The 12,067-nt window shown below is 36.9% G+C and overlaps 3 protein-coding genes across 4 annotated transcripts; 1 reads left to right on the plus strand and 2 right to left on the minus strand.

Moving 5' to 3' along the window:
* Window positions 1–187: 187 nt before the first annotated feature.
* gtf2h3 (general transcription factor IIH, polypeptide 3) lies at window positions 188–5,847 on the plus strand. Its single transcript, XM_077520516.1, has 13 exons — window positions 188–410; window positions 487–566; window positions 639–745; window positions 835–977; window positions 1,210–1,272; window positions 2,246–2,275; window positions 2,347–2,375; window positions 2,482–2,556; window positions 3,003–3,056; window positions 3,208–3,276; window positions 3,365–3,500; window positions 4,263–4,299; window positions 4,384–5,847. Exons 1-13 carry the CDS (start codon window positions 401–403, stop codon window positions 4,448–4,450), a joined length of 900 nt encoding a protein of 299 aa, XP_077376642.1. The 5' UTR covers window positions 188–400; the 3' UTR covers window positions 4,451–5,847.
* psmd9 (proteasome 26S subunit, non-ATPase 9) lies at window positions 4,610–6,307 on the minus strand. Its single transcript, XM_077520517.1, has 6 exons — window positions 6,191–6,307; window positions 6,025–6,124; window positions 5,220–5,413; window positions 5,025–5,126; window positions 4,754–4,842; window positions 4,610–4,681 (listed from the first exon to the last, which is right to left on the minus strand). Exons 1-6 carry the CDS (start codon window positions 6,302–6,304, stop codon window positions 4,651–4,653), a joined length of 630 nt encoding a protein of 209 aa, XP_077376643.1. The 5' UTR covers window positions 6,305–6,307; the 3' UTR covers window positions 4,610–4,650.
* Window positions 5,368–11,011, minus strand: LOC144018418 (rab5 GDP/GTP exchange factor-like). Of its 2 annotated transcripts, XR_013283433.1 has the most exons (10): window positions 10,929–11,011; window positions 9,884–10,080; window positions 9,583–9,707; window positions 9,240–9,391; window positions 9,101–9,170; window positions 7,955–8,090; window positions 7,484–7,835; window positions 7,030–7,425; window positions 6,025–6,124; window positions 5,368–5,413 (listed from the first exon to the last, which is right to left on the minus strand). XR_013283433.1 is itself a non-coding variant. In XM_077520514.1 (9 exons), exons 2-8 carry the CDS (start codon window positions 10,039–10,041, stop codon window positions 7,045–7,047), a joined length of 1,374 nt encoding a protein of 457 aa, XP_077376640.1. In that variant the 5' UTR covers window positions 10,042–10,080; window positions 10,929–11,011; the 3' UTR covers window positions 6,191–6,313; window positions 7,030–7,044. The 2 variants fall into 2 exon arrangements, 1 of the variants encoding a protein (XP_077376640.1); XM_077520514.1 differs by lacking the exons at window positions 5,368–5,413; window positions 6,025–6,124 and adding an exon at window positions 6,191–6,313.
* Between the last annotated feature and the right edge of the window lie 1,056 nt (window positions 11,012–12,067).

Here is a 12,067-nt window from a genome sequence, read left to right on the forward strand (position 1 = left end):
TTAAAAAAAAATAACTGAATTGAATAATTAAAAATAGCCATTAAACTGATAAAAATGAAACTTTATGGGACAAAAATACAAATTGTTTAAGGTGAGTACTACTGTACTAATTTGATGGTTTATACTTTTTATGCGATCTTCATTGGCGGAAAAGCAAACTACTCCATGCGGTAGGTGGCAGCAGTGCGCCTTTTAACTGTCAACACAGACAAAAGAAGAGGCAGGATCGTCATAACATGCGACAAGAGTTATTATGCTAAATACCCACGTATCAGTTTTGATCAAATTAATATTAGCACGTGCATTATGACCAATTGGACTAACTTATTCCTCGCTTTTTGTAGCTACAGATGAAATATGGACGATAAAACAGAATAAAACTTAACACCGAGCCGTCGTGATGGCATCAGGTTCGTTTTGATTGGGGATCAGAATGAATGACTTTTCATGTTTTGTGTTAATGTGTATTTTTTTACCCCCATGCAGAAGAGGAAATCAGCTTGTTGGTCATCGTCGTGGACGTTAACCCGATTTGGTGGGGCCAGCAAGCCCAGCGTGAGCCGCAGGTACGAGAACAATGACACCAAACCAAATCATTCTAATTATATTTCTAATAAAGTGTTTTCGTGTGGCCCTAGTTCACACTGTCCAAGTGTATGGATGCTGTTATGGTCATGGCTAACACTCACGTGGCCATGAGCAGAAATAACAAGCTGGCAGTCATCGCCAGCCACTGTCAAGACAGGTCACACATCTATCTAGTTCAACGTTTCTTGATTTGATAGAAAGGATTTGTATACGAATATATACTCACTGTCATGCATTTCGCTTCAGCCACTTCCTGTATCCCAGTAAGAGTCAAGCAGGCAGTGATGGCTCCCCAGACGAAATGTGCTCGAGTGGTGACGGCAAGTACGAACTGCTGTCCATCGCCAACGGCATCATAGCTGAACAGATCAGAAACTTGATGTCCAAAAGTAGGTCAACACCATTACTAAATAATGATTCAATTCCAATGTGTTGTACATGAATTTAATTTAAAAAAAAAAAGTACTTGCATAAATGCTTGACAACAAACAGTTGTACTAAAACGTCAAGTACAACTCAACTGCATTCAACAAATAAACTGTTCTGGATTAAAAAAAAAAAAAAAAAAGTTGATTAAGTTTAATGATTTCATTGTATTTTGTGTGTGTGTTCACTTTGCAGTTGAGGTGACAGGAGGTTCCACGGACACTTTGTTGGCCGGATCCCTCGCCAAAGCTCTCTGCTGTATCCTTCCCCTACAATCTGCACACTTGCTATTAGAACAATATGACACTAAGTGAAAAAAAACAAACTGATTATATATACACAAATGTATCCAATCCAAGATACTTAATAATTTTGATAAATTATAAAGAACTAGAAATTGATTAAAACATAGATTACAATTATTACACATTATAACAAGCACATATTGAAACAAAATAATAATGAAACAGTACAATAAAATAAAGACATTTTGAAAAAAAATTATAATTTCGTTCTAACTAGAAATTGATGCAACGCAAAATTGAATAAGACACATTTTAATCTTTTGGGACAAACTACATCATGAAATAATCTAAATAAAATTATACAATACAAGTTATAACATCAGTAATATTTAGATTTTTGGGGGAGTGGTGGCAAACCACAAAATTATAGAAATAGAAAAATAAACAGTAATACAACAAAGAATAATACAAATGTTATACTAATGAAATAAAACAATGTTAAGTTAATGTTAAGTACAGACTTTTTCGAAAAATAAAATGCAAACTAAATCATGTTGAGAAACTAGAAAATCAAAAATATTAATAGTAATGAAAGAACACAATATAAAATATAGTTTTTTTTTGACAAACATACTGTATATAAATAATACACTGGAAGATAAATTGGATCTTTTGAACACATTTGACAAACGATAAATAAAAAAACAAACAACAATGAATCTTAAAAGACTTAAAATATAAACAAAATCATACAATATATAGCAAAACAGACACTTGTAACGTTTTAAAATAACTGAATAAATTCAAGAGAATATAAATTAAACAATACCAGGAAAAATGTCCTGCCAAATGACCCCCCAAAAAAGATCTAAATAAAATAATATATGAAATATAAAAACATACATTTTAGAAAAAAAAAAAAAAAAAAAAAGCATAACCTTTCATTTTTTCCACCAGTAATTAACCTCTTAATTATTTCAACTCAGATATCAATAGAGTCTCAAAGGAACTTGAAGGTACTTTTAATTTACGACTATTTTAGTCAGAAATTGTCTTGCATGTGTAATATTTCTTATGTTTGTTGTAGTGGGACAGGAGGTCAAGTCTCGAATTTTGGTAAGCTTTGTTTTATTTAAAAACATGTATATATTTGTTGCATTGTGTCAGAATGAATCTTGTTGTCTTTCACTGAAATCTGAATGGAATTAATGTGCCTGCTTAGGTGATAAAGGCAGCGGACGACTGCGCCCTGCAGTACATGAACTTCATGAATGTGATCTTCGCCGCGCAGAAACAGGTCAGAGCATGATCATCTTATCATATTTGGGAATGATTAGGATTTTTTTTTTCCCCCAACAACTGTGTTTTTTGTGTGTTGGTTATGTCTGTGATGTTTGTTTTGTAATGGATTGTAGTATTCGCCATGTTAAAATAGTCATTTGTTTAGTTTGTCAGATTGTCTTTGTCTTGTGTTTTTATAAAAAAAAAAAAAAGGGAAAAATTGTTAAACTAGGAATGTGCACATGTTTTAAGTATATATATGTATTTTATTTATGTGTTTTGTTATTATATTGGAGTTGGTAATATTTGAGAGATGGCTTTGAAAAGTCAGGTTTATGTATTTGTTCATTAATTTGTACTTTTTTTTTGGTCCCCTTTTTGGTCATTTTTTTTAACTGCAAAATAAAAATTTATATGTATTTTACTAACACTTTCTTTTTTTTTCTTTCAATTTCAAAACAGAGCGTCCTGATAGATGCGTGCGTGCTGGAGTCAGACTCAGGGCTCCTACAGCAAGTACTGTCTAATGATTTATTTATTTTTTTCACACTCACTCACCTAATATTAATAAAACGCAAATGAGAAGAAAACTTTACTGTTAATTTGTATGCAGTAATTGAAAAGTTACTGAAAAGCCGATTGTTCTGTCACCTTTCTGAACTGACAGGCTTGCGATATAACTGGAGGCTTGTACCTGAAGATCCCCCAGAAGGCGGCCCTGGCTCAGTACCTGCTGGTGACCGCCGCCACTCGATGCATTGATACACGCGTTTGTTGGTAACTGACATCATTGTGTTCTAAGTTTGTGTGACTTTACGGCACAGTGGGTGTTCCTGCCTGACGGTGAGCAGCGTTCACAGCTGCTGCTGCCACCGCCAGCCCATGTGGACTACAGGGCAGCATGCTTCTGCCACCGCAACCTTATCCAGATTGGTTACGTTTGCTCCGTCTGCCTGTCAAGTAAGTGCTTGCGTCCATTTACTACTTCTATTAATAACAAATCCTCTAAAAATCCCAATATTACTAGCAGAGAAATGCTTTAAAAAAAAAAGTCCCATTGCGACAGTAGTTAATTTTAAAGAATCACATTAAATTCATGAGTAAATATTATTAAAGCAAGTCTTGTTTTTAAGAAATATTTTTTTTAAGAAATAAAATTTAAGAAATTATTTTCCCCATCGGGGGGTTCTCCATAAAAAACGGTGTATCGTGATCTAGATTTTTTTTTTCTCTAGCATTACTAAGCCACAAGTATTGACAATGGTCATTTTTTTTCCCAGGAAAAACACAAAAACAAAAACAAAAAAACAAATTTAGAGAATAAAGTGATTTTTTTTCCACCCAAGAATAAAATCTTGGTTCAAAACTGAAGTAATATAAGAAGAGTATTCCAAGAAAAAAAAGTTGGAATATGCAAATAAATGTGCATTTGTGAGGAAAATAGTCTGAACAAGTTAGAATAAAGTTGCATTAAAAATCCAACTGCAGTATTTTTTAAGAAAAAAAAAAATCTGAGAATAGTTGTATTGTTTAAAAAAGGCATACTTCAAGAAAAAAGGCGTAATGAAAAAAGTTATTTTAACAGAAAAGTAATTTTTTAATGGGTGGAGCGGGGGGGCAAATGTTGCCGGTTGTTTTCTATTTTTTAATGTTTAGTATAAAGCAGCATTTGTCATGCTAGTCCTCGTTTTATACTTATGGTACTTCTTTTTCCTACCACAGTATTCTGTAACTTCAGCCCCATTTGTACAACCTGCGAGTAAGTAAAAAAATAAAATCTTATCAAATTTATACTTTTAAATATATTTTATGGAATGAATATTTGTATGTGTGTGTTTTGTAGGACGGCTTTCAAAATCCAGCTCCCACAAATGGTCAAAGGCAAAAAGAAAAAATTGAAAGCATCATGATTTATTTTATTTTATTTTTTGTATTACCTCCACAGCCTGTATAAAACCATTGTTTAACCCTTTCTAATTTTAGATTTTGAATAATGCTTATCCGGCAATGAATATTTTTTTTTTTCAAATGTACAAACTAAAATGATAATAAAAAAAACATGCTATATCTGAATCTGCAAAGTCTTTATTCACATGAAGGTCATTGGAGTTCATGGTGGCGGCATGGGCACAATCTTACAGCTGGCAAGAAAACAATGAGAATGACGTGACCAGTCATATTGTATAAATACATTTGTGTTGTTATGGACTCACCCCATCAGACCTTGGCCAGACCATCGCTGCGGAGTCAAACTCATATGGGCTCTTTGACCCCCGCGGACCACCGTCACTCTCAGTGGCTTCTACCAAATATTAATTTTAAAAAAAATTAGCAAAAAAAATCCCTTTTGTTTACAGTTGGCATAAATGGTGACCATGTTACGTTGTCGGGTGGCCATGTTAGCATGTTTGGGTGGATTTGTCACATTAAGGCGGCCATCTTAGATTCTTTACATGTTTAGACATCCAGAGTCTTGAGTCTTACCCCTTCACTGTGCTGCACTACAGAGGCAATGTTGTGGAGGCTCTGGAAGTTGCCAGTGTTAACTGAACCAAACACAATGACTTCATCTCCCACTTTGAGGCCCTTGTAAAAAAAAAAAAAGAAAGAAAAAAAAAAAAGACAATAAGTCAAGAAAGGCTCTAAAACACCAGAGCCAAAAGGTTTCCCGTCACTCACGGCTGCGGAGGCGGGAGAACCCTGTGAGACAGCATCCACCCGCGCAAAGGCGGGCGGGAGCGTCTCCTGGTACTCCATGGCTTCCTCGAGCGCTTCCGTCTGGTCGTGCTGCCGCTTGGCTTTCTCCCGAGCGTGCAGCCTGTGCAAGGCAGCCTCGATCTCCACCATAATGGCCTTGTGGTCGTTCTGCAGGCCTGCCACGGCAAACGGTGCGAAATATCCATGACTGTAGAGCTTGCGACATAAACAGTACATTTATCTACCAAGCAGATGAAAATGATCATGACAGGAGCAGCTCTTACTACATTGAGAATGCTAAGAGTTTCCAAAGGATGTGTAGTTTTATTTTGATTCAGCTTACTTAGCAATGTTTAAGTGTGTAATATTTCTGTACTTTTGCTAGGATTTTTAAATTTTTTGTTTACTTAAGAGTTCGGTATTTTTGCAAATAATTCCAATGTTTAAACATTTTCCTCCTGTGTATTTTTTACCCTAAAAATGTAGTACAGTATTTGTCAGTTTGAAATATGTTTTTGACAAAATCTGTGTAAATAAGTAATGTATTTCCATTTTCTCTTGTGCCGTTGAGCTTTCAAATCTGTGTAATTAAAAACTGTTAATACGTCAAGTATTTTTTGTCTGTTTTTGAAAAAAGTATTTCCTCAATTTTTAAATGAACATTTTGTTTTGTATTATGATCATTTTGCTGACAAGTGAACTTGTTTGATGTCCCTAATGACGTGTGCAGCGAACTACCACCACGTCACTGCGTAGAAAGGGCTAGAAAACACGCTAGGCTACTTACATGAAATATTGTGTCTTGCGGTTCTAATCTGGTACAAATTGACGTCGGCTCTCGGGTAACCTTCTGCGTCCACTAAGGGACCATTAAGTCCAACACCTTGCTGTAAAAAAAAATACATTCAAGACACAAAACACTGCACAACATTAGTGACTGGCTGTGAACTTACGTCTTCCAGGACATCGTGGTACGCTTTAATTTGCTCTTCGATGTCATCTTTCTTTTGAATTAGATTTTTAACATCGTCCATGGACGTCTCTGGATTGTTTTCGTTTGTCTTCATTTTCACTTCCTGGTTGTGTACGGCACATTTGTGTCCGAGCGGACATTGTTATCTAGGCGGAACTATCTTGTTTCGCGATCGTCGACTTATGTGTTACACCGAATTGTGTCCGGTTGAATAGCATTCAAGATTTAGAACACGTATGGTACTGACACTAAATATTGTAAAAAAATAAATAAATAAAAATACACAGATGATTAAAACTAAGTATATACCAATAAAAAAAAAATCTATATAACCAATTCCTTCGCTTAATAAAATCTAAAATCAGTTCTGAAATATTTCATAACTGGGCTGCGTGTAATGAGACAAATCACACGGCAAATTTAATATATAATTTATGACATAACCTTTTGATTTTTATTATGCAAACCCTTCAAAAGCATGTAAACAGTGCAATTATACGTACAATAAGAGGTTGCTTAGTTATTTCACATCCCCATATAACAGACCGACTTGCAAACCAACTTAGATTTTTATAAAGTCCTCCATTTTCTATACATTATAAATTCTTTTTTTTTTTTTTTTTAAAGAAAAAACAAACAAAGTGCTACATTAATCACAGTTGCTAGGAACCATGGAATGGATGTGAAACTTCCTTCATTTTGCCCACACTAATAGCAAACAAGTGCAAACAATTCACATGTATAAAGTGGAAGCACAACCTGTGCCTTTGTGATCAAGTGTTAAAGTTAGTGCAGAAGGCTTAAAAATAAAACATGTACCTTCTGAGATCGGGATTAACAGTCTGTATCGGGAGGTCCCGGATATTGATCCGTAAGCACCAGCTGCTCTATGTCAGCTGAATTCGAGGATGATGACGAGAGCTCTGTCACTTCCGCTTGCACCAAGGCCAGCTGGGACGTGGCCTGGTCTATCTGGGCGTGAACTGCCTGCACCCACGTCCGCAGCTCAACATTGAGGGTGCCCACGCCGCGGTCCAGCCGCTCCTGCCGCGACGTCAGCTCGTCCAGCAGGTGGCGCGTCTCACAAGACGCCTCATGCGGCCCGCCTCCCGCCGCCGGGGCCTGCCGCCGTCGCCGCATGTAGCCCTCGAACTCCTCCGGGCTCAGGTTGAGCGAGGGGCCGTCAAGTTTTTCGATGAAGGCCACCGCGCAGGACTGCAACGGGGTCATTTAAGAATGGGTAAAAGTACGCAGAAATTGTGATTCAACTTACCAGGTTGGTGAAATAGTAGCCGCTCTCTCCGGCCTTGAGGCTGTGTGGGAGGCCAAAGCGAATGACGTATTGCATGTTGGAGTGCAGGCGAGGCGGATTGGCCTTGAGCACCACGTACACCAGGGCGGACAGGAAGTCGTCGGCATTGGCCGGCTCGCTGTTGGAGGCGGAGAGTGCCTCAAAGACGTGCTGGCTGCACTTGGACACGCACACCAGCTTGTCCTGAGGCGCCCGCTTGGCGTCCATCTCGATAATGGCCGTTATAGCGGGAAGAAAGGGGTCGCCCGTGACGGCGCTCTGCATGTCCGGGAAAGGTACGCTGAGCATCTGCGGGGTGACCCAGTTTAAAGAACTGCCAAAAAGTAACCAGGTCAGCATCAGGAAACAAAAAGTAGATATTAGTGGTTGTAGACAATCATAATGTATCCAACCGAGTATTTTTTGAATTTGTATCACTTTTTCAAAACTAACCGTATCCTCCTCTGCAACATCAGGTCCTTATGCTCATCGTCACAGCTGTCGTGGCAGAAGACCCACTTATGTAAGCGCGTCATGATCAGCTTCTCCACATGCTCCATTATCTGCGTAAGTTCGGCTTCTGAAAAACCTGGAAAGAATTACCGTAAAAAAAATTTACAAAAAATAACATCAGAAAGTTTACCATTCTGAGGTTGACCTTAGTCAGGGGTCAGCAATCTATACTGCCAAAAGAGCCATTTTAGGCCAAATAAATGACAAAAAATAAAAAAATGTGTCTGGAGCCACAAAACCTTTGAACAATGTGATGAACAAAACAGTATGGACATATTGTATTTATTTTATTGTGTTTTTTTTGCCTCTCTTCTTCCTTTTTTCAACATTTTATGGCTATTTTTTTAAAATATTTTTTCCTGCCTTTTTTGTTATAAATTTTCTGATATTTTGGGTAATTTTGCAGACATTTTATGGTGATTTTGGCGATTTCTTCTTTTGTTTTTGGACGTTATAGTTTTCTTTTCTGACTTTATTTAAAAAAAAAAAAAAAAAAATTACTTTTTTTGACAATTTTGTGTACAACGTATGATAAATTCCATGTTTTTCTCTTGTTTAATAGTTACTTTTTGAATGTTTTTTTCTGCTTTTTTTTATTATCTTGAATTTTCTGACTTTCTGCATTTTTTTTATGGTATTTTTCTGCCTTTTTTCTTTTGTTTTTGGACATTTGATGCTTACTTTTTGAATGTTTTGTATTTGTCTTTTTTCAAATTAATTTTTCGTATTGACAATTTTCTGTACATTATATGGTAATTTTCTGCTCTTTTTGGACATTTTATGGTAATTATTTGGACATTTGTAGGTAACTAAAAACTTGTTCATCTTCTGTTCGTCTCTTTCTGATGACTTACAAATTTGGGCTGACATTTTTTGAATATTTAATCATTTATTTTTAAACATCTAAATCATTAATTCATTCAAAGAATATTTTATCTAAAAAAAAAAAAATACAAATAATTATGGAAAAAAAAAAAAATTCTATATGTGAATGAATAAAGAGCCACATGTGGTTCCAGCGCCGCAGGTTGCAGACCCCTGGCCTAAATGGATAACTTGAATGGCGTAGAAGCGATGGGTACTCACTGCTGAAATATTCGGCAAATGACTGGTAAAAGTCTTGCACGAGGTCTGACTGCTTCTGCACCGGCAGATCCTGCAGAAAAACATCCGGTCAGAACAACCCGACGGTACCTTCTCTTAATAAGAGCCAACGGTGATTTACATGGTAAGCTTCCATTGTGTTGAGGAAGGCTGTGCAACGGGATTGCAAACGCTGGGAGGACGGGTTGCGGAGTGTTTTTAAGAAACCGGTGAAGTCTCCGGGTTCCAGCTTCTGGAAGGCTTTTAACACATTCATCTGCTTGTCGGAGGGTTCTAATGGGAGAGGTGGGAGCAAAAGCAACCAAACAAGTTTAGTAGCTGGAGGAGGAAGAACCTCCATTTTGTGCTTTTGTTACGTATGGGTTAAGGCCTGCAGACAAACATTTGGAAGCCAGTTTTAAGTTGCATTGCAACATGACATTTGTGCAATACAGTGGAATTAGATATGTAGATATGGTGCCTACCAGCTTTGGGAGGGGACGGGCCGCCCCAAAAGAGTCTTCTCATGGTGTTGATACGACGACCCTTCTCCATATTCTTCTTCTCCTCGAATTTGGAGAAGGTCGGTGGCGTGCCATCGGCAGTTGTTCTGCAAGAACCTCGGTTCAGCGAGTTTCAAACTTTTTTTTCAAAACTTTGTGTTTGTTTTTTATTTGTCTTTTTTATTCCAAAAAATAATAAGCTCACCTGGCATGTGGGAAAAGAGAGCCACAGTATATGTCTACAAGTATTAGGCGAGAATGTCCCTGAAAATGTAGAATTCACCTGGCTTCTTGTCGGCAGGCTTCGGCAGGCCGCACTCGCTCCCTCCAGCACTTGGAGCAGAAGCCCTGCCACACGGGGTTGCCATAGTAACCGCAGGAGTTCTTGCACAGGAGCTCCTGCTGAGAGAGTCGGATCCCTCGCTGCTTGTCCGTCCACATTACGCCACGCTGTGCGTGTCAATCACTCCTTCCTGCTTTCTATGGGAGATTTAATCATGTTTCATGGTGGACATAAGGAACTACCAACAAATTACAACATTTTGGAGGTATGCAATAATTTAAAAACAAAATCTGAATATGCTACTGGACGGGTGGCGAACAGCGATGTTTGACTGTATACACTTAATTATATACACACCAAGTATGTCTTGCTATTATGAGGCACACCCTTTGCACACAAAATTGTCGATTTCAAATTTGTATCAAGGCAACAGAGAAAAAAACCCATTCATAATTAATATAGCTATGTTATACAGTTAATAATAATATATCTTACCATAAATTAATAAATACCGCATAAATATTTAATACTTGACGAGGCCAAAAGAAGTTCGAATGTGTATGTTTCATGGCTTTTTTATTTTTATTTTTTTTTCAAAAATGGCAATATTTGTTCCAGGCATTGAGACAAAAGTCAAAACAGAGGATCCCGAAGAAAAAAAAGTTGACCAAATAACTCTTCCGGGTTTTCTCAATAACGTCCAAGTGCAATAAACCAATCTTTACTCAATTTTAAGACTTTGTCATACTACACACTTGACCGCGTCATCATTCAAGCCTGCTTCGAGTGAGCGAAAAACACATCCAAAGTGTTGAGAAAGTATGTTCACATCTTGTTAGCATTGCTACTTGTTAGCATCCAAAGTTGCAGCTGACTGTCATCTGAGCCGGAGTGAGTTAAGAGTCACCTAACGCTGTAAATTACTGATTAAATCATGTCGGTTCAAACATTTTAAGCCATTTTGATGCAAAATCACTGGGGTTTTTTTTAGGTTTAAGTTAAAAGTTAAATGTATAAAGCCATACTTGTGAGAAGTACTACTTACCTGTCAAAAACCGAAATGGTGTGGAAAGAGTTCGGGATCAACAGCAGTTGAGGCAGACTGAAGAGTGACGTCATTAAAAGGCGACTGAGTTGACTGTTTTTTTCTCTTTTTTTTCTTTTTTTTTCTTTATTAAACCAAAGAACAAGTACAAATCAGAATAATGATTTGAACAAAATGGAACATATATCAATATACTTAAGTACAACCCAAAACAAAGACAACACTACTAAACAAAAAACAAAACAATAATGCCAGGGGTTTCATGTACAGTCAAACAATCTATATTTTTTACAAATAGTGATAGTTTTCATAGCCTTCCTGTTATGAGAGCCATTTATAAGTCTAATATAGGTGAGCATGTCAATGTGAAAGTGTGTGAAGTTGGGTTTTTGATTTCCATACTTGCATTTATGAATAAAGAATTTCGCCATAAGTATTAACAGATTAATAATAAAAAATATATCTTCATTAACATACTTCCTAAAGAAACAAAACACAATATTTTCCCATTCCAACAAAAAGTCTCTATATAGATGCCTAATAACAAAATTACTAAACTCTTTCCAAAAAGTCCGAGTGTGTCCACAGATCCAGAAGAGGTGTTGAACTGTCTCTGGGTGGGTTCCACACAATGAGCAGTTTGTGTCGATGTCCCTTTTGAACTTGGTCATATAGTGGTTGGCCGGATAATATTTATGTAAAATCTTAAAGGACACTTCCTTCACCTTATTTGTCAGCAAATACTTATTTGGAATAGACCAGACCTTTTTCCAATTAATGTCTGTAACAAAACAATTCCAATAGGACACAACATATGAGATTGTGACAATATTTTTCTGAAACAGAGCACGAATTTTCTTATTGCCATCTTTACTTGATGTCAGACAGAAATGACCAATCTCTGTCTCTAAAATACTGGGGAGAGAAAGAGGACAGGGCAATACAGAATTATTTTTAAAAAGCATTTTAACTCCAGTCGGTATTGCATTAAATACAATAGCATATTGTTTTGGCGAAACTCGAAATTTGTAGGTATTCAAAAACTCTAAATAAGACATGAGTTGCCCATTGCTGTCAAATAACTGCCGGACGAAAAGCACCTTTTTCTCTACCCAGTCAGAGAAATAAAGAGATTTGTT

Source organism: Festucalex cinctus, chromosome 5, assembly GCF_051991245.1.
Source record: "Festucalex cinctus isolate MCC-2025b chromosome 5, RoL_Fcin_1.0, whole genome shotgun sequence".
NCBI lineage: Eukaryota > Metazoa > Chordata > Actinopteri > Syngnathiformes > Syngnathidae > Festucalex > Festucalex cinctus.

What these genes read in the sequence shown, in the direction of transcription:
- gtf2h3 (XM_077520516.1), top strand. An exon ending in AAGCCCAGCGTGAGCCGCAG is followed by an intron (nt 567 to 638) that starts GTACGAGAACAA and finishes GTGTGGCCCTAG; the next exon opens with TTCACACTGTCCAAGTGTAT. An exon ending in CCTCGCCAAAGCTCTCTGCT is followed by an intron (nt 1,273 to 2,245) that starts GTATCCTTCCCC and finishes ATTTCAACTCAG; the next exon opens with ATATCAATAGAGTCTCAAAG.
- psmd9 (XM_077520517.1), bottom strand. Translation starts at nt 6,304, where the DNA reads ATGAAGACAAACGAAAACAATCCAGAGACGTCCATGGACGATGTTAAA. An exon ending in ACCACGATGTCCTGGAAGAC is followed by an intron (nt 6,125 to 6,190) that starts GTAAGTTCACAG and finishes TTTTTTTTACAG; the next exon opens with CAAGGTGTTGGACTTAATGG. An exon ending in TCTGGCCAAGGTCTGATGGG is followed by an intron (nt 4,682 to 4,753) that starts GTGAGTCCATAA and finishes TTTTCTTGCCAG; the next exon opens with CTGTAAGATTGTGCCCATGC.
- LOC144018418 (XM_077520514.1), bottom strand. Translation starts at nt 10,041, where the DNA reads ATGTGGACGGACAAGCAGCGAGGGATCCGACTCTCTCAGCAGGAGCTC. An exon ending in GCCTGCCGACAAGAAGCCAG is followed by an intron (nt 9,708 to 9,883) that starts GTGAATTCTACA and finishes AGGTTCTTGCAG; the next exon opens with AACAACTGCCGATGGCACGC. An exon ending in GCTACTATTTCACCAACCTG is followed by an intron (nt 7,426 to 7,483) that starts GTAAGTTGAATC and finishes ACCCCGTTGCAG; the next exon opens with TCCTGCGCGGTGGCCTTCAT.